The following is a 19,215-nucleotide window of genomic DNA, read 5'->3' as shown; positions in this document are numbered from 1 at the left end:
AAATGTGCACTTCAGCAGCGTTTTCCTGCGGGATTCTGCTGCTTAGCATCGCTAGTCTGACGGATGCACTTCCTCCCACACAAACGCTTCAACAGGAACATCCCTCGTTTGGTAGGCCGGCCCACCTCTGTGCGTTGTGCTCTTGGTCACAATCAATGGGCGCTACAGAACACAGGAGTGACGTAGAGTGCCATGGCGTATGAGCAGGATCTGTCTTCAAAGGACTGCCGTTCTTATTTTGTGGCTAGAGCATATATAGTTGGTAGTAGCTTACACTTATCTGTTTTCAGGGAGGTGTACCGTAGACGACACAGGGAAATCTACGAATACGAGAAATACAAGCTTTCTACAGGATGATGCTTCATCTACGTCGGACGAAGAATGCATGTTGCTTTTGTCTGAGCAAGACGGCCTCTTCGCGAATGCGCTGAATAACATGGCGAATCAAGAAGAAAGCACAGGTGCGCTCGATGTCATTCACAAGCTGTGGGACTATATGAGGTACCTGCTCGCTCACAGAGCCTTTGCACTTGTTGTTATGGCTAGTTTGTGAGGTCAGCCCCAGTGAAGCTTTAGGGCTTTTACTCCATGCATATGTGGGCGTCTCATTTTGCAGGTATACGCCTCAATAGCGTGTCCACCTCAGAAGATATCGTTTCAGCGGCGACGGAAATGCTGAGGCAAAGATGCATGGAGTGCACGGCTTGCACACTGAGAAATTTCAAGAAGCACTTGGAATTGTTCGGCAATGCGGCAAAAGAATCGACAGTCGTTGTATTGGGCTTAGGGCTCCATGTGCATGCTTTTTCAAAAGTTAGTAACGTCCATTCACCAATAGCTGCTGCACCAGAAAGGGGAATGCTGCGTTGTACTACAGCCTGCTTTTCCGGGGTTGCATTCTTTCATTTGGGCGGAGGCACAGACAACTGGGAATTTATTCCTCGCTTTTGGTGAGGTGACCCTGCGTTGTATGCTTCAGATGGCTAAAAACGTCGTGGTGGTGGAAACTGACTACAGCTTTTGCAGGTCTTTCCTTCGCTCGAAAGCAGGCTCATGCGTTATGCAGGCAAACGTGCACATATACTGCACACGCCCCAACTCGTCATTAGAGGATGAAACTGGGTCAAAGGGAGTGCAACAGCACTTTTTTGCAGCTCGGGAGCTTATTAGAGACGTGAGACAGGAGCTTTTGGCTTTCTAGGAATGTTCACAGGGCAACTGGCGTTGCCGTTTCCCTCGCATTATGCAATGCCTATTCGCATTGTGGTAAATATCTGCCACTTGCAATCTCATATTTTGTCTGGTAGGCTTGGCATTTTGTTTTCAGCTTATTAAGCAGCAATTTGGCGACGTCCCCGCAAGTACTTTGGCAGTCCTTGGCAGCTTTCCAGTGGCGAAGCTATTACTGATGCAGGACTTCCTCGACCAGTCGAGCGTAATTTTAGCTCGGAGCCGCATGTGCGCAGAAGGCCTCGATGCCGTAAATAAGTCGATGAGGGCGCTGGCGTCCTTCGATCTCAGGCACTGTTTGCCATCCGATTATGTAAGCTTGGGGTCTCTGGAATACAGTTTCTTTGGCAAATCAAGCCAGTTGTAAGACTCCACGGTGGATGAGCAAAATGCCGTTCACGAAGGCTGTAGACACTTAGCGTTTCTGGTCGTCAGTGTTGTGTTGTTCAGACGGAAAATATCATATTCCTGCAACGACTGTTTAGCCCTCCAATGCGCGAACAACCCTGGACAAATTATTTAACTGAAGAATGGGAGTTAAAGGACAACAACTCTCCCATCTCACTTGTTAACTCTGTCCGAGCAGCAACACAGTGGGTTACATCTGATGGAGGTTTTGATCGTTGGAAACGCTCAGCACTACAGAAGTTCTTGGATGTTCATGTCTTAGCGTCGATGACAGGCTCAGACGGTGATTGGGGGAATATTAAGCTGGCGTTGGAGAAAGTGTTAGAAAGAACTGCCAAGGAGCAGAAGGCTGACGTTGTGCTAGTAAGAACAGTAGTGCTCACACGTCAAAAATTTCTAGAGTACGTGCATTTCTCAGCAGAGCCATTGCGTCGATCTCCAAGTACGAAAGTGCATAGATGGCTAACCACTACTGTGCGTTCTGTTTTTAGGAGGAAATAAAAAATTCTGCTCTACAGCTTGCCCGGAAAGCTGCATTGAGGTCGGGATTTAAGGAGTACCTTGAGCTCCTGTTGGATGGTCTGGCCGAAAGGCATGGCGCAAGCGAGCCGTTTGTTCACGCGCTTATTTGCGAACTTATAACCGGGACGGAACGATACATCGCATCGCGTAAGCCCACAATAGCTTCCAAGGAGGTTGATGCAGGCGCGTAGAACTATGGGTTCTCAAGTCAGAGATCTGCAACTGCGCGGCCAATCCGAGAGACAGAGCATATTGCATATGCTGTTCTGTGCTGGTTTTGGTGAGCCCATGTTTTAGCAGGTATTTTGGACAAAATGAAGGACGCAATTGAAGAAGCCTGCGAACTGAGTGAGAACACACCCAAACTACTCTTACCAGCACTACGTCTGATCCGCGAAGGCATGGGGAGCGAGGAAAGCATGAGCCACTGTCTTCGCATCCTTCTCAAGTTGAAGGAAATTGATCCAGGTGCTGATTTGTCAGAGCTTCTGCAAGAGGCGGAGCAGTGAAGGATATTTGTCTCCGGTCCTTTTCTCAGCGGGTGTCTGTGGAGCAATGTCGACTCGTGATACCCACCACAACGTCGGGCCAAAATACGTTGAATGAGCTGCTCGCCGTGATATTTGTTTTATGTCATTTTATTTGGAGGCATGTGGCAACCCATATGTGAGCGACTGAATAGACTTTGGAGGTTTTGATTGCTCATTAGTTGCATAGTTACTTCAGGGGCGGCATTTATTAGATAGCGCTGCCATAGGTTTCTGTGTATCACATTTTATAAACCGTCAGCCTTACACTACTCGTTGCCTGTTCATCGTCACTCATATTTTTTCACGTAACTAGCAACGGAAGAGTGTGGGCTCTGCCGTTTACCCTATAGTTCGGACAGGAGAATAACGAAGGACAGGCGTGCTCCGATTGCTTGCCTACTTGCCCTTGCTTTGCCTATGACGCTCCGAACAGCCTTTTAGCTTTTGTGAGGGTCTAGTGATTCCGTCGGCGTGCATTTCGTGTGTCTGAAGCGTAGGAATAGGTAGCTGCCAGGATTAGTAAAAGGGTAACTGCTGCACAGTGCAGCTATGGCGGTAGCCCTACGGCTTTGTTTTGCCCCAACCGTTTCCAGAAGTTAGTTGTGGGCGCTGACTATAGAAGGGGCTTCCAGGACTAGTATGCTTACTCGAAAACAATCTGGGGGAATGCTCTACACGTGGCGTCTACCATGCAGGTCCAAGTGTTTGCGTGCTACTCCGGGAAAGTGATCGCATTGGGACAGAAGAGGACCTTTAAAGCTTATACCCGCCAAACAGAAGTAACGTGCCAAGGCTGCACAGTGGGGATGTAACAGCCGAACGTTGAAACACAAGCAAGAGCTCGTGCTCCCCAGACTCATGCGTGTGCTCGTTGCCCTTTCCTGGGGAGCAGAACCTCGTTTGTCTTGGCGTTTAGGAGGTTCTGCCGTCTGGCAGGTGAGATGTAAGGAGCGCATCGTGCCGTCTGCTATGTACAGTTGCAAGGCGTGTTCCGCTATGGGCGGAAGTATTTACTTGCTCGCGCGGAGGCTGATGCTCGCCTGAACTATTCAGCATCTCGCAGCGAACGGAATCATTCACTGATGCCTGTATGCATATGTGAGTACTACAACGTCTTGCCCGTATTTTTGAAGGGTGAGCACCATATCATGCCGGACTGAAGGCAACTCAAAACTGTGGGAAGAGAAGCACAATGGCAATGAAGCAGCAACTGCCCACCGGTTCATGTTTCGCAGAAGCATTTTCGTGTGCATCTCACACCGTTGGTTGACCAGTGCGCCACCACGTGCAGACGTGTAGTTCTTAGTTGCTGTAGAGTCCCAGTGACGTTTCCGGCTTGATATGTACGGTATCAACAATACTGCTCTATCAATGCCCAATTAGAGAATTCCCTCATGCCATATTGCGTTTTAACGCTGTCCAACAGCCTTGCTGAATGTGAGTCCAGCTAAAGTCTTGGAAGCATACAATCAACACTGCAGAAGAGGCGTGCCCAGCTTGAATTTCACGCCCGCCGAGTACTGCCCACACACGCCGAGTACTGCCCACGCCAGCCGAGTACTGCGAAGTCGATAGGTACAATCCTCGCAAGTAGCACCGAAGGTGCTGAACTGCCACAGTGATGGGGCGAGTGTTTTGAAGCTTCCAACATGCTGGAAGGCTTGCTGCACCGTTGGTTTGTGAAGCGACGGGGCAGACGCTAGTTGTACTGACTTCACCTATCAGGCAAAATGTGAGAAAAAAGTTATGCACTTCCACTTGAGTGGAAGCAACGTTTGTACCTGTCCACGAAATTAATTGACTGGAGTCAAATCAAAAGCAACTTCAACGCAGCTTTTAACACCTAGTGCCTTCAACCCCAAAAATGTCTCAAACCCAGGCCCCAGCAGAGAGCCCTTCTGTGGAGCTTTTGCAATGCCAGTACAATCATTTTGTTGATAGACAGTTTGCATGAGTGAGCTGTCTACGCAACAGATAACTGGGGAAACTAAAGCCGGAGTTCACGGCATGGGGCTGCAGAACGACCAAATCAACGGCCACCACTGCTGCAATGCAAGTAGTAAGGATTTCTCATTATAGAACTCCATTCAGCACATCCAATCATTAGCTCGTCTTCCCGTAAGCTTTTATGAGGACGCTGCAACAGCACGCAAAATGCACCAGAGTGAGGTGAATTTTATGGTCCCGGGCCCTTAGTGTTCGCATTTACGGACGGATGAAATGTAATGCATTGCCACTCCATACAAGCCACTCCAAGCAACGAGCCGTGAGGCGCGAACTGAACGAGGGGGGCAAAACAGCAGAAATGGTCAATGCGCAATCTGCTTACCTGCCTGGAACCACAGTCACTCCAACTGAAGTAACTACAGCAACCTCCGCGCACGGGCTAATATACCACGGCAACATCTTTGGAAGACAAATATCTTGCGGTAGTGCCACGAAGTTGCTGTCCGACGTCCCTGAGTCGGATGCACTCAGTGCGCTTGGACCTTTTTCTCCTGCAATCCTCTGTATGCACTCCTCTACAGCGGCAGCATAGTTGTTCACAATAGAAGAGGGAAATGTTCCATCTGGCCCAAAAAGAATGGACAGGATGAAAACCGACTCGTTGTATGAGCTGATGATGCAGTAGTCGGCGAGGCGTCGGAAGTTTGCCGACTTCTTTACCTTTGAGCTCTCCTACAATTAATCAGGCGGGAACGCATAAAGCCCCATTATATATTACGCAACTTGTTGGTACCTGACAGCTTTTACTACACTGTACGAACGTAAACCACACCCATATGGGTCTTCTGGACAGGGAATCGGTGACCCCACCCCTATTGACAGCAGCGCCTGCGCAACGTCCCAGATAGCCCATGCTAGGGCCGGCGTGAGTCCAGGATATAGATTTCGAAATTGCCAGATGAGCCGGTCAAGCTGCGGCAGCTTACGACGCGGGGATGAGACTGACTCTAGGAAGCGATACCACTGTGCAGCGAGCCTGAGAAAGAAGGGAACAGTGTGCATATTACGCAAGGGCACAGTATGTCGTAAGCAGCCAAGAAGTCACGAAAAACACCCGAAACGTTCCCATCAGACAAGAAATCTCCATTTTTAAAAATTCAGGAGTCAGTGACTGCGGAAAGCTCGAAAGCGTATGTGAGGGGTAGAAGCTGGGCAGCAACATACCAGTGAGTCTTGAAGGTGAGCCTGATAATGGAATTTACAACTAATCTCTCGCTCTTTTCCAGTAAGTGCCATTTTTTCCTCAGCATCTGAAGCAACGTACGTTTTTTAATGCGGTGCAAAATCTGGTGGGCTCGGTCATCTGCTCAAAGACACAATTTCACTGATAGCAACAAACAAATGAACAAGTATTCAGCGTGCAAGATGAGCACCTGCAGCTCCTTGTACAACGCGGTTGATCTGAATAAAGACCCGCACCCTCATTTAACTAAACATTACTTGTGAAGGCCACCCGGTTACCTGTGTCTTCACTCTCTTCAGCAGACTGCCGCTGCGCATATTCCAATTCCCCCGATTCACTTGACAGGCTGTTTGTGGGCGACTGTTCGCGAGATTCGTTTGATTCCATTTCATCCAGGCTCACGACAAGATCTTCTAAGATCTTTTCGACTGCTAATGCACGCTGCCGCTGCTTGTCCGTCCAAGTGAAGTGGCAAACGCAACAGCAGCCGCTCCGTGGGATTTGCAGCACCTGAGAAACTGCTTCCGGTGAAACCAGCGCGCTTGTTTTTCCAAAACGGAGACCCGAAATAACCTTACTTAAAGCGGGAGTTTCAGAAGATACCACGGAGCTCAGAGATTGCTTAAAATTGCTCTGATGTACTGCTGATCCAGAAATAGCGCAAGCAAGTTCACTAGTCGAAGATTCCACACGGACACACAACTTATCCTCCGGCAGCTCGGTAAGCAAGCGAGCCCATATTGTGTACGGTGTGATGCTACACGAGCCTTCTTGGCCCTGGTTTTCTGGCAACAGTTTTGAGGGGCCGCTTCGTGCTTCAGAGTGGAGCTTCTGCGGCGCCAGAGACTGCCGCCACGTGTCGGCTCCCCTCTCGTCTGGTATGGGAGAGTCTGAAGTAGTTTCGGCGGCCGAAGTCGATTCTGCTTCCTCAAGCATTGGCTTATCCTCCTCCTGAAGCTCCAGAAGAGCCCCGCCAAAGTCCTTCTCGCAGCCCGTTTCGTCGGCGCTTCTCACAAACACATCAGCACTTCAGAAAAAGCGCTGTGGTGACAATGGGGTGCTCAGACATGAGCAATGAGATCCCAGCTGTAATCAACATTCTCGGTTCCGAAATATGTTCCGTATCTAATTCCATATGATGATATGCAACAAAGGGTATGTCTTACTGGACATAAATGACGCCCACCAGGCAGCTAGGGCAGCGAAAACCTCGTGAGAAGTCGACCGGCGCAACGCATCTGAAAAGATGGCCACAGGGTCAAGCGTACCGAAGAGGACGAACTCGCTAAGTAAGAAGTTTCAAGTGCATCCCAGAGCCCTTTCCTACGCTCAATTCTCACCTCTCGCACATGCACTTGAAGTCCTTTGCCCCCTCAAGCAGTTGACGACGGTATGAGGTGTTGCGTAACATGTCATCCTCTGACAAATAAGTCAACGTCACTTCATCTCCAGCCCTGTGGAGAATCAAGCGCATATCCAGACGCAGATTTACTGAGTGTATCATGCCGGGACGACAAAAGCCTTGGGACCTAGCGCTGGACCAGTGAAGGACTGGCAACGCGACAACGCGCCAAGAACGCTGCGGGCTGGGGGTCGGAACATAGCGGTGGCCCGGTGAACGTCTGGCAACGCGACAATGCACCAACTCCCCGCCCGCAGCGTTCTACGCATTTCCTTGTCACTTGCTTCTAATGCGTCCCATCCACATATCATTGCTCAGTCAGTACTAATGCAATAAATGGAAGAGCAATATGAGGTGCATAGCCTTACTTATGTTTCGGCTCACCGAATTTCGGCTCGGGGAAAAAATCGAAAGTTTGAGTCGTTATCCGTGCACCATAGAGCATTCGCAATGCATGAGTGCGAACAAAAAGAAGGCATAAAATAAATGGCGTATCCTTCAGGGGACTGGTGATGCTCAAAGCAGTTATGCAGCCACACCTGTGAACAAAGGCGGCAGTGGTTGCTCGACACGCCTGTCAGTCCAGCACACGTCTTTGCTGATGATATAATTGCAACAGCGCCTTACTTGAATCATTATCTCCATGTCTATATCTTTGACTATTCCACGGAGACCCATGTAATCGACAAGAGCGATGGCTGCGAGTGGCATCCGCACACATAGGAGCGGCTGTGGCAGCTGCAAGCACTACAACTCGTCGTATCTATACGAGGTCCGCAAACCTGAGAAACGTACCTTCTGAGCTTGGCTGCACCGCTTCTGGAATAAAGAGAATGCGGAGGAGGTCCCATTGACGCCGCGTTATAGTCTGGAGGCCGTCAACCGAAGGGTCACCTTCAACTAAAACTGAATTCAGTGCGCACCAGTACCTAAGCAAACAGCATCATATTCGCCTTGGCATTGTACTTGGACAGTAGCAGCTGCCTCAAGCTGTCAGCTTCTATCCAGTCTGTGCGATTTTGATGTGACAGTGAACAGAAGTGATGATGCGGAATGCTGAGTATGTGCATTGCTCACCAGATTGCTGGATGGGTGAACGATCGTTTTTCACATAGCTCAGTCAGCTTTTTACAGGCAGAGTTTTCTGGGTCAAGGCGAACTGCATGCAGCGGCGGCTCTTCGAGGATGAGCTCGCCAACCTTGAACGACCTCGTCGCACGCAGCGTGCGGCCCTTGACCGGTTCAATAGAACACACGAGCTTGCCCTCGTGTCTTTCATTGCAGTAGGCGTTGATAAGTTCTACAGACGCCTCGGGAGAAGGCACAGAAGGGTACATTGTTGATACGAAATCGCTTAGTCATGCTTTACCACACGTCGCCGTGATTTTGTTCAGACGGACAGCTCGCAGCTGCTCCAACTAGCCCTCAGAGGGTCTACGGAACTTAGACGCTAATCAGTGCATTTCCATACGCCTATGCGCTGCTAAAGCGGATTAGATTAGTGTTTCTTAATTCATCAGAAAACCCTTGACAAAGAAAGAACACGATGGCAAGTTGTGGGGCTGAGTGATAATGCAGATTGCTGGGGCCCCTGACAGATCACTTAAATGCGTCCCTCCTGAGATATTACTTCAATTGGCTCCTTCCTGTAGTTTGGTTGTTTTGACAATGATTCCAAAATGGACGCCCTAGGACATGAAACATGCGAAATTGCTTTCTGTCAACAATGTACCTCCGTGTGGTCCTCGGCTGATGGCACTTGAGAGACAGCATTAGGAGATCTGGTGAATCCAGTGAGCACTGCGCTGTGCAAAGCATTTCATCAGCAATCCTCGTGCAAAATGCTTTTGTTTAGGGAGCCTAGCAAGGCTTTAACGTGGTCAGTCGGTGAACTTTGGCTTGGACGTGAATTTTAGGCACATCAGGCTTCGACGCCAACGGAAGATTTGAAAATGAGACCGCACCCTAAATGGGTACAGAAGGGCATCATACTTATTTTTTCTGGCCCACCAGGGTCTGGTAAAGGAACCTATGGGAAGATTTTAGCAAGACGATGGGGCATGTGTCATGTTTCGTTGGGCGACTTGATCCGCCAAAAACTCTCGAACTGCACTCTCAACGGCGACTCAAAGGCTCGTGTTAGTTGCGGTTTGCTAATTCAAGATACATTGGCTTCTGAGATATGTAAGGATCACATCTCCAGCCACCCAGAAAGGCAGTCCTGGATCCTGGACGGTTTTCCCAGGACTCTCCAGCAAGTCGAACTGCTGCGCGGCTTCGCAACTCCTCATGCCTGCATCAATTTTATTGTGCCAAGGCATATTCTTTTGAAGAAGCTCCTGGGAAGAAGAATATGCAGTAGTTGTGGGGGATGTTTCAACGTTGCCAACATATGTGACGAACCGTACGACATGCCCCCCATACTGCCGACGAAGGAATGCAGCCACTGCAAGGGAAACGCTCCATTAACTACGCGCAGTGACGACACAGAAGAGGCAATACGGAACAGGCTCGATTTTTACGAGCAGATCACGCGACCAATGCTAGGTCAATTTGAGGCGGAAGGCATACTTCTGAACTTCGAAGTTATAAAAGGCACTAAAGATATTGCAAGGCTCGAAGATGCACTTATCTCGTTCCTCAACAAGAAGCATGATGTTAAAGCTAACCGCTTTGGGCTCCACCCCGGTGACAGCAATGAGACAAGTTGATGCACGGCGTTCACCCATTGATGTAAACTGCTTGATCTCCTGACTCGGATGTTCGTCAATATTTCTGAATCCCCGAAGCGTATCTGGGTGATACGTAAACTTGAAACTTCGCTTTTCGCCGTCTGCCAGACGAAAACAATGGAAGCCTGTGTCAGCTTGCTGTCGACTGTACAAACAGCTCTGCCTCCTACAGAAGCGGGCACTGCACCCAATGCGTGCAATGGTTTGAGTCCTGCCGAAATATTCATTTGCATGCTCGTTTGAGCCCCATATGAAAATGCGTTTCTGGATTCTTGCGGTTGCTGGTCTGCCGCTCATCGTGTCAGATACTTCCGAAATTTCACAGCGTTCACGCAGAATCGAGTCGGCTCACCAGGCCAACTTTCGACACCTGATTGAAAACGACGGTCTGCTCGAGTCCCCTCGGTTCGTTCTGCCAGACACTACAGGTGTAGGTGAAAAGGCGGAACCGGAAGGTATAGAGATGCAGCACCCATTCCGAGAACTTCACCAGTGTTGCTCAATTCGTGCACCTTCAGGGCCGAAAATGCCAAAGTTTGTTGAGGGTAACTACCATGGGTCCCAACTCTGGCAATATGTGCGTTTAAAGACTGGTTTCAAGTTCCCAAAGAGGAGTATGACGATTTCAAGAAATCAGTAAGGGTTGCAAAGCCAATGTTGAACCCACTTGCACGAACGGATATCACCAGGTCCGAGCATTGACGAAACTCCTGAAGCCTGAAAGTGTTGACACACTCAAGCGGCTCACGTTGGCGATTTTAAGTGATTCCAAGCGGGAGGCAGACGTCAGGATGTATGGCCTGCCTCCGGAGAAGCTCCCAGTGAGTACCAGATATCTACAGTCGCACGCAGCCCAAAATACAGCCAGGTCAGACGGCTGTGCAGACCGCTGCTGCGCTCCCTCTCCCAAGCTCGGACAGTGAAGGCCAACTCAGGGCAGGGGGGTCCTGGGTGCAGCAATTTTCTGAAATCGCTGCGGCGCCGCCGTTACAGCAGATTACTCCATTTTCTCAGCAGTACCAGTTGCAGCAACCACATGCAGGAATATCCCAAGTCTTAACGCCTTCCGAGACTCCTCCCTTTTACTATAGTGGCAACCCAACACTGCAGGTACAGCTTTTTACCCAGTCCCACATTGGGAAGCCGTATTACCCTCCTTGCTTGTACAGGATTCTAGCTTTAGGCAGGTTTCGACACCTGGGAACCAACCTGTCTCCTACTTACCAATGACTCCTCAGTGGGCGTACCCAATGGAGCCGTGAGTTCGCTATAGCGATTTTGTGACTGCCACTGTGTGTGCACTGGTGAATGCTGCAGACCTGTGGAGTTTTATAGCCCTCTCCAGCTGCCTGTCACCGAGTGAACTTGCATCACCATGTTTGTCGAAGACAGTGTTAATGTGATTTCCGTGTTGTTCCTAGAAAATTAACTATCAGTGCACACTACCCATTAATACGACTGCAGGAACTTAGACAAGGCGTCTCGTAGTTGATAGATTCATCTATTTTGCTCAGACCGCCCAATGTTCCAGCCAGCAAGACTAGGTACCGAGACGTTGCTGGTTACACGGTGGAGTGTGGGACTATTTGACAGCAGACGCGACCTACATTTTTCATCTAAAGAGGTGTATGATAGCGGAGAACTTAGGGTACTTCTTACTTATGTCACTGGCAAGCTGTTCAGTGCCTCTGCACTCCGACGAACCAGAAATGCAGCGGTGACGTACTTGGGGTGCTGAAATCGCCGTCGGCGAGTGGAAATATCTTCTTACTTGCCGCAACAAACGCAACTGTCTCTAGCTGTCTTCACTTTTCTGGAGTTGCTCCTGTACACTTCCTGCTTTTCACTGCTTCTGGCCACATATCGGAGGAGCTTTGCAGTTGACCTGCAGGCTATTCAGATATTCCGAAGCGATGCAGGCGCGTAATAAGCTTACACGCCTGAGAAGAGCTTTGGGTTGGTGGTTAATTGCAGGCTTGCGCTCACTTCCTTGCAGCAGCGCGCCAGCATTGGCTATGTACGTCGCCTTTGTCGTTGTAGACCATTGGCACCTTCGCGGCCATCATTGCTCTGTATTGCGATAAAGCCTCAGTACTGTGCATTCTACTTTAATAAAGCAGGGTAAAACTGTTGAACTAAGACACGGAGCGCCTTAAGGTGGCCTAAACTCGCGGTTCGCAGCATTCGTCGTTGTTACGTGAAATGGAGCGATTGACGGCGAAGATCAGCTGCTAAATGATCACAGAAACTGTTGTGTGTGAAGTCTTCTCAAATTAGGGCAAATGGACACACGCTGATGCAGCCGTTATGTAGAAGCGATTTCACGGCAAAAAAACGATGCTAACCATGTTCGAGGAACCCTGAGAGCGATAGCGAGAAGAAATGCGCCAAGATTGATTTTGGTTCCTGCGCAGTGGTTTGTATGAGTATTGTTTTGGTGTCTTCAAGGTTTAAAATATTGGTTTTTGCTCTTCTTCCCTTGAAATTGAGCCTTCATCCTGCCCGCGCAAACCGGGCGGGTAGGAAATGTAGAAGTTACATCCAAATGAAATTCAGATGAAATTTTTAGATTTGTGTGCATTTTAAACACTATTAACAAGATACGCGTTGATATTTCGACGGTTACTTTCATTTTATTTGCCCTAGCTGTCACGGGGCAGCACTGGGGACTCATTACGTCTCCAGAGCTTCCACGGAATACGCGTCTGGCTGGCGGCAGCGGGGAGGCCAAATGCATATATGGAGTCTCCAATTGTTTTTAAACATTAATTGTAATGATGGGAAAGTTTCAGTGTTGTTCAAGCGAATTTTGCCGTCCTCAGCATCATAAGGATAAATCTGCTATGCTAACCAGCTACCTCAACGACGGAATGCCCAACTTCCAGAATGCCGCTAAGAGAGGCTGAGGTTTCTCCAGCGCCCTTTACGGTGGGGAAAGGAAATAGCTGAGGTGAATCTAGAAGACTCAAGACGATTAGTATCGCCGGCTTTCGGCGGGGCAAATGCGGCATCAAAAAGGAAACTTTTCGGCGCTTGAAGTGGAATACTTACAGCGGACGGCGCATTTTCAGCTTCCTAGACATTATTTCTTTGGCAAGCTTTTTCTTATGCGCCCTACGTTCATGGTCTGCTATTGCTTTTTATGCGCGCCCTTAGGCATTCCGACTTTCGAGGGGAAGCATCGTCTGTGCGAGCTCCCCGTAAGCCTTAAGTTCTTTCTGCAGGCCCCTCCTTCACGAAGCCATGTCACGGTAGGGACTCCAGAAGTGAACTTCTCCTCTTAGTACCCGCAGGCCCTGCGGCTCCCTATCTGTTGCGATGTGGGAACCTGCGCAAACTGGACGGGCCAACTCTCCCGGGTTGCCACTAGGAGAGCACAGCGATGTTTTCCCGATGCGAACAACTGGTTCAGGGAGCAGTACGCCGTGTCGGTCATCTCCTGCCTCCCAGACACCTGGATCGTCAAGGTTTGCTGTGGCTTATCGCTCATTTAAGCAGTGGGTTGAAGGCCTTCTCGTCTCTGGCCTAAACCCTACAGTCACTCACGTGTCAAAGGCAACTCCAAGAAAAACAACGTCCTCTCCTTCTGGCTGCATACCGGCAGCATCCGCTAAGGCGAAGAGAAATGGCAAGAACGTTACATCAGAGCCAAGTCATTCCTGTTGTTCGGTAACGCCACTGAGTCGCAGTCACTCACCAGAGGTAGGGACCCCTCCTATCGCTCCTCCCGGCTCTCTTTCTGAAAGCTCTCGCCACTATAGCAACGGGATAAACTACCAGACAGCACCCGCCAGCCTTTCGCCACGGTGGCCACTATGTGGGACTCACCCTGCGGAAGGACACCAAGATTGCAGCGCCGATCCTTCGCTTCCTCAGGGACCACTGGCAAATTTTGCACAGGAAGGAAAACAAAGTTTTAAACTTGACCACATTCCTGAAGATGCACTTGAGAGTCAGCATCTAACGGTAACAAACAGCGCGCATTGTCATTCTGTTCAGTCTGAAGACAGGGGTTCAAGGGATGCTACTTCAAGTCAGCATGCGTCAGTTGCCCCCGATAATAGCACAAATCCGACAGCAGACACAAGGTGCACGCTTGAAGGAACAAACAGTCGGAATCAGACGAATACTCTAGGGTTTGCTGGGCTTAAGGTAGGCAACGAAACGTTCCGAAGGCCGAATGGGACTGAAACGCCTAGAGCAGGCGTACGTGCACCCACTTTGAGGACAAACTTCCTTCATTACACCTCATTCCGAGTCCGGTGGGGTGATGTGAAGACAGAGCCTTCTCCTGATGCTCAGCTGCCTGCTTCTTCGCTGTGTGAATCTGCAACTGAATGCGACATACCCTGCTCTGCAGAGCCACGCGACTTCCTCCTCCGTCGAGATGCTCAGGCAGGTGACAGTGAAGCCCCAGCACTTGAAGTTTCAGTATCTGGCACAGAGGCACCTGGAGGTTTGAGCAGTGGCTACACGAAGACTCACGGACTGCAAGACGCAGATAGTTTGCTCTGGCGAATGAAGGACCGGTTGTCCTCAACATTTTGGTACTTAGGACACTGCTAAGCTGGTAGCCCGTAGTCCTAGCTGATTTTTCGTTCGATGTTAGGTGAAAAAAAGCAGGGATTTCGGTAATGCTTGTTAAAACTAATGTCCCGTGCCCTAATTTTTATTCTGAATTTCCATTTACTTGTTTTATGCTCAGGAGCAAAACTAGTGCTGAGAGTCGAACGCATATATCTAGGGAGCAGCCTCGCGATTCCGTTCGAGCCCTGAGTGCTGCAGATACGAAATTTTATGGACAGGAGAGCTTTGCCCAGGGACCAGATCCTCACTTTCAGCGCCACCTGGCGCTAGTGTTTAAAGATCCAGAGATCGAGTCTGCATACGGGGAGTTTCTCCGAAAAGCACGCGTGAAGCGCCTTGTTCTTGTTGGATTGCTAACAATATTTTTGAACACAATGTACGACATGCCGGAGTGGATCATTACATTCACCGCTCCGATGTTAAGATCCAGGGAAGCGACTGGAGACGCTGCCGAGTTGGTTGCATTCAGCACAGTTTCAAACCAACCTGGCACTGGCGGCCCGGCTAACTTCTTAACATGGTTCCTGGTTTCACTGGACGTGGTCGAAGTACTCTGCCAAGTAGTGCTTGCAGCATCAGGATATCTTCCCGTTTTAAAGCATCACACAGAGAGAACCGCTGTGACAATCATGCTGGGCACATCTTTGCTTAGCTCGATCAGGCCGGCAGCGGTCCTCTTCGAATCCAACCCACAACGCGCTGAAAAGACTTACAGAGAGGTGAGATGACGTTTCGTTGGACAGTCAGGCTGCAGAAGCGCTAGAGAGCGAGGAAAAAGTTGACAAGCTTGCACTGAAGCCGCTGTGGCCTCGAAATAATGGCGAATTCCGAGCTTCCAAGGTATCCTGCTCTTTGTATGCAGACGCTTGTGACTCCCGTCCAAACCATAATGACGTCTACATTCCTTAGGAGCATTGTAGGAAGCGTGCTGATTGACTTAGTGTGCCTAGTGAGGAGACGCAAACTATTCCACTTCCACAAGCTCCTCCTGCTCCTGTTATTGGCACTTCTGGTGGCATGTACTGTCGGAGGACTCCAGCTTCATTTTCCATATTCATTCTTTGTTTTCTCTTGGACAGTTGGGCTTGCAACAGGAGTGGTCATAGCTTCATGCTACGCTGGAGCCTATATGAGCGAGCTTATGCACAGAAAAGCATTTTATAGCGTGTCGACAATTTCTGCGAAGCTAGAGAGAATCCAAGAAGAGAACAAATCGCAGCGCGCTACCGGGAAGAACATGCTGGAGCAGCTTGTAGGCTTCCTTGAACAAATGGGAGCATCGCTTAGCTCAATAGATCCTGGAGGCGTGGAAAAGCCTGTAAGGGAGACACTTTTGCTGGTGTCTGCCCTCCAAGCGAAGTGCTTGGGTGTTCTTACCAGCGGAAGAGACATGTATGCAGTCAATTGGCTTTCACCTGAAGTGCCCCCTGAAACGCAACTCTTATACAAGAAGTTCATTGAACCATACGTGCGCCAAGATTCAGTATTTGTGAGGACACATGAAGCGCAAGTTGTTCCAGCACCGAATCTGCCACAAGAAAGATCTAACAGGAACAGTTGCACTCCAACTGCAGCAGCAAGAGCGGCAACTCTTCCCCAGCCACAGCCATCTCACGGCGAAGCACAAGGACAAGTAGCCGCTGTTTTCCAGCCATTAACGGTGACCCTAGAAGAAGGTTTCAACTTACCTGAAGTTGATTCTGCTTGTCTCACGTCGAACTGGAGCATAGGCTACGCTCGCGGAGAACTTTCGGATAACGCAGTGAAGTCACTCCCAGAAAATCCCTTAAAAACACTATCCAGCAAAAGGGCTCAAGGTCCAGCATTGAATATTCCAAACCCACAAGTAGTAGCTTCTTCCACTGAAATCGGAGTCAACCGGAATGGGACAGGCATACACGGCGGCAACCCAGACCACGATAGCATGGGAACCCCCGCCAGCCATGCGCAGCAGCATATCAGGACAGCTGGCGAGACCGATTGGAGAGCTGAAGCGGATTGCGAAGTGGAAATTACCCCGCAACACCGCACCGGAGAAGCTGCTCTTCTTTGGGGAGGGCATTCAGCGGAAACAGAGTCGGCTATTGAGGAGGCGCTCAAGAGTCCAATTGTCAGCGGCACAGCTTGCAACATAGGGGCCGAATGGACCATTGACATGTTTGCTCTGGACCAACTAACTGACGGAAATGTGAGACAGTGCCCCACAAATACGAGCTTTTGAATTGCACTCGGACTTCTAAATCATTAAATTCACAATGTTGTTAGCTGCAAGCAAACAATACCGTGTCCACAGACTAATTCCATACCTTTGCGCCATGTGCAAAATGGCCTATATTCCAAACGTTGCTCTGTGTGTCCTGTGCTCAACTATGCTACTTAGTGCCTAGTGCTTGTTGGACTGCAACTATTGTTGCCCCACGTGAGAAATGGCGGCCTGAGCTGCACTGCATTGGCGCTGCACGCCTTTCTGAAATCACTGCAAGACCAATATCTCCCGAATCTATATCACAATCGCCTACACGGGGCTATGGTGGCGCACCTGTCCGTAATGCTGGCTAGAATGTCTGGGCTCTCTAAAATGGTTCAGCTTCGTCTGGGAAATCCCACAGAAGTGGTGCTGACAACTGCCCCTTCGAATTTTACGTTTACACGTGGCAGCACCACATCTGGTAAACAGTGGCAGCCGCGAGATGGGAAATTATTGCTCCCAAGCAACAGCTTTCACGCTTATGCGGAAACGCAGGCCACCGCTTGGAAGGGACTGGATGAAGAAGTTGTAATATGCGTTGCAGCTCTGGGTCATGATGTTGGACATCCCGGACTTAACAATGCTTTCCTCGTGTCAACCAATCAGTCTCTTGCTCTTGTATACAACGATAACGCCGTTCTGGAAAATTACCATGCATATATAACTTTCAGGACAATCTCAGCCACAGCGGAGGTGGACGGAGGAATATTGAGAGTGCGCACTTGCTGAAATGTCCTGGACATGCTTGCAGACAAGTCGCTAAATTAAGGGCATGCCATAGGAGAAAGAGTGCATTTTTGAGCCTAGGCTTCCTGCAGTGGATGATGATTTCATGGTGTTTTTGTCTACGATGCACGCAGGGGCTTTCAGCCAGCGCATATCGCCAGTTAAGAAAACAAGTGATCGATTTGATTCTTGCAACAGATATGGCGCAGCACTTTCCTATTCTCTCATCTTTCCGTGCACGCAATGCTTCCCAGACGTTTTCTGTTAGCTCCAATGAAGAAGATAAATGGATGCTCGCAAAGCTGCTAATCAAAACAGGGGATATTGGGCATTCAATGCTTGCCTGGGAACAACACTACATGTGGGCTTGTCGAGTTAATGAGGAGTTTTATAAACAGGTCAGTCCACCATTAAGAGCCTAGTGAGTTGCCCTAGTGTTTCCCCTTGGGAGAAAAATTGGGTACGGTGCGCTACAGCAGGCAATTTGATTGCCGCATTTTCGCGGTCCTCTCTGCCCTCCGCCTTCCTGGATGCTCCTTGCTCAAGCATCCCACAAATGGACTTCATGACGACGATGCCGGCTGTTACTTGCAGGGCGACCTGGAGGAAAAGCTCGGCATTGCAATATCGCCGCTATGTGACCGCCGCAAGGCAGATGAATTGCCGCAAGCTCAGTGCAGCTTCTTGGAATACATTGTTTTGCCTCTGGCTACGGAAATAAGGTCTTGCTTGGAACGTCAAGTGGCTCCGCAGCACTCCGGTGGTCCTATGATGGAGCCAAACTGCACTGCACTGTACTTGATGGAGGGAGTAATATCGCACGCAAACTACAATTTGAGATGCTGGAAAAGCATGACTAGTCCTCCTAGCCCACAGAGGCAAGAAAATACAACGTCTTTCGAGCCCTTGGCTATGGCAGAAAAAGACAACGAAGCACCCTGCCACAATGACCGAAAAGGCACCCCAACCGTAATTACAACTGACTAGTCAAGCCAACAAGTGAATATGAGTGCTAGGGCAGCAGCGGAGACCCGACAAGGGAGTGAACGCCGCAAAGCACGGTAGTGGGACCTGTGAACTCTCAAAAGTTTTATATTAAATGCGTTTGTCCCAAGTGATTACGATTGTAAGTGACAGCGGCGGGAAAAACCCAAACACAGCGCTGTCCAGAAGTGCGTACATTGGTCTGCTCTGGCATAGTTGCATCAACTTCTACCGAGTGCATTTTGCAAAATGTAGGTGACCTTCAGCGAAACTCAGGAGTTATTTCTGATCCCGAAGTCACCATGAGTCTGAGATTATCTACTTACAGACATGATAACTTGTAGGAAGTCTGGTCATTCCCGCAAGCTAGCTAGAAAGCTGATAGCTAGCTAGCTACGCTGGAAGTCTAAAGCAAGGAGAGGTTTCTCTGTGTCCGGGCAGAGGATTCGGCAAAGCTTTCATGCAGGCGCACCAACGAAGACACCAGCATTGCTTCACAGGAAAAGGTGAAGCAGCCATTGTAACATAACCCATCCGTATGGCCTCCAATCATTGGCTGATTCCATCCACTGTCTGCTCCGCTGAGCAACTACAGCGTTATCTTCATGTTGTTCTCATCCTCTTTGGGAAGACACGAACTGGCTTTGCATGGTAAT

The 19,215-nt window shown here is 49.5% G+C and overlaps 6 protein-coding genes across 6 annotated transcripts; 5 read left to right on the top strand and 1 right to left on the bottom strand.

Moving 5' to 3' along the window:
* Window positions 1-2: 2 nt before the first annotated feature.
* On the top strand, window positions 3-2,669 carry ENH_00038300 (hypothetical protein, conserved; the record flags this gene model as incomplete). The annotated part of the gene is made up of 8 exons (XM_013580491.1): window positions 3-111; window positions 291-461; window positions 617-813; window positions 980-1,174; window positions 1,328-1,543; window positions 1,681-2,001; window positions 2,130-2,307; window positions 2,458-2,669. The coding sequence occupies 8 exons, from the start codon at window positions 3-5 to the stop codon at window positions 2,667-2,669; spliced, it is 1,599 nt and encodes a 532-aa protein (XP_013435945.1).
* A 2,124-nt stretch (window positions 2,670-4,793) lies between these two features.
* ENH_00038290 (hypothetical protein, conserved) lies at window positions 4,794-8,619 on the bottom strand (the record flags this gene model as incomplete). Its single annotated transcript, XM_013580490.1, has 11 exons — window positions 4,794-4,827; window positions 5,020-5,369; window positions 5,508-5,673; window positions 5,862-6,000; window positions 6,159-6,886; window positions 7,047-7,118; window positions 7,221-7,334; window positions 7,667-7,821; window positions 7,910-7,980; window positions 8,078-8,211; window positions 8,360-8,619. The coding sequence occupies 11 exons, from the start codon at window positions 8,617-8,619 to the stop codon at window positions 4,794-4,796; spliced, it is 2,223 nt and encodes a 740-aa protein (XP_013435944.1).
* A 615-nt stretch (window positions 8,620-9,234) lies between these two features.
* On the top strand, window positions 9,235-9,993 carry ENH_00038280 (adenylate kinase, putative; the record flags this gene model as incomplete). Its single annotated transcript, XM_013580489.1, has 1 exon — window positions 9,235-9,993. The coding sequence occupies one exon, from the start codon at window positions 9,235-9,237 to the stop codon at window positions 9,991-9,993; it is 759 nt and encodes a 252-aa protein (XP_013435943.1).
* A 3,128-nt stretch (window positions 9,994-13,121) lies between these two features.
* ENH_00038270 (hypothetical protein, conserved) lies at window positions 13,122-13,298 on the top strand (the record flags this gene model as incomplete). Its single annotated transcript, XM_013580488.1, has 1 exon — window positions 13,122-13,298. One exon carries the CDS (start codon window positions 13,122-13,124, stop codon window positions 13,296-13,298), a length of 177 nt encoding a protein of 58 aa, XP_013435942.1.
* Window positions 13,299-13,332: 34 nt separating this feature from the next.
* ENH_00038260 (cGMP-inhibited 3',5'-cyclic phosphodiesterase, putative) lies at window positions 13,333-16,822 on the top strand (the record flags this gene model as incomplete). The annotated part of the gene is made up of 3 exons (XM_013580487.1): window positions 13,333-14,543; window positions 14,720-15,320; window positions 15,464-16,822. 3 exons carry the CDS (start codon window positions 13,333-13,335, stop codon window positions 16,820-16,822), a joined length of 3,171 nt encoding a protein of 1,056 aa, XP_013435941.1.
* A 357-nt stretch (window positions 16,823-17,179) lies between these two features.
* On the top strand, window positions 17,180-17,997 carry ENH_00038250 (hypothetical protein; the record flags this gene model as incomplete). The annotated part of the gene is made up of 2 exons (XM_013580486.1): window positions 17,180-17,563; window positions 17,710-17,997. 2 exons carry the CDS (start codon window positions 17,180-17,182, stop codon window positions 17,995-17,997), a joined length of 672 nt encoding a protein of 223 aa, XP_013435940.1.
* Window positions 17,998-19,215: the final 1,218 nt, after the last annotated feature.

Source organism: Eimeria necatrix, genomic scaffold, assembly GCF_000499385.1.
Source record: "Eimeria necatrix Houghton genomic scaffold, Enh_scaff27, whole genome shotgun sequence".
Classification (NCBI taxonomy): domain Eukaryota; phylum Apicomplexa; class Conoidasida; order Eucoccidiorida; family Eimeriidae; genus Eimeria; species Eimeria necatrix.
This window is presented reverse-complemented; position numbering and strand designations above follow the sequence as displayed.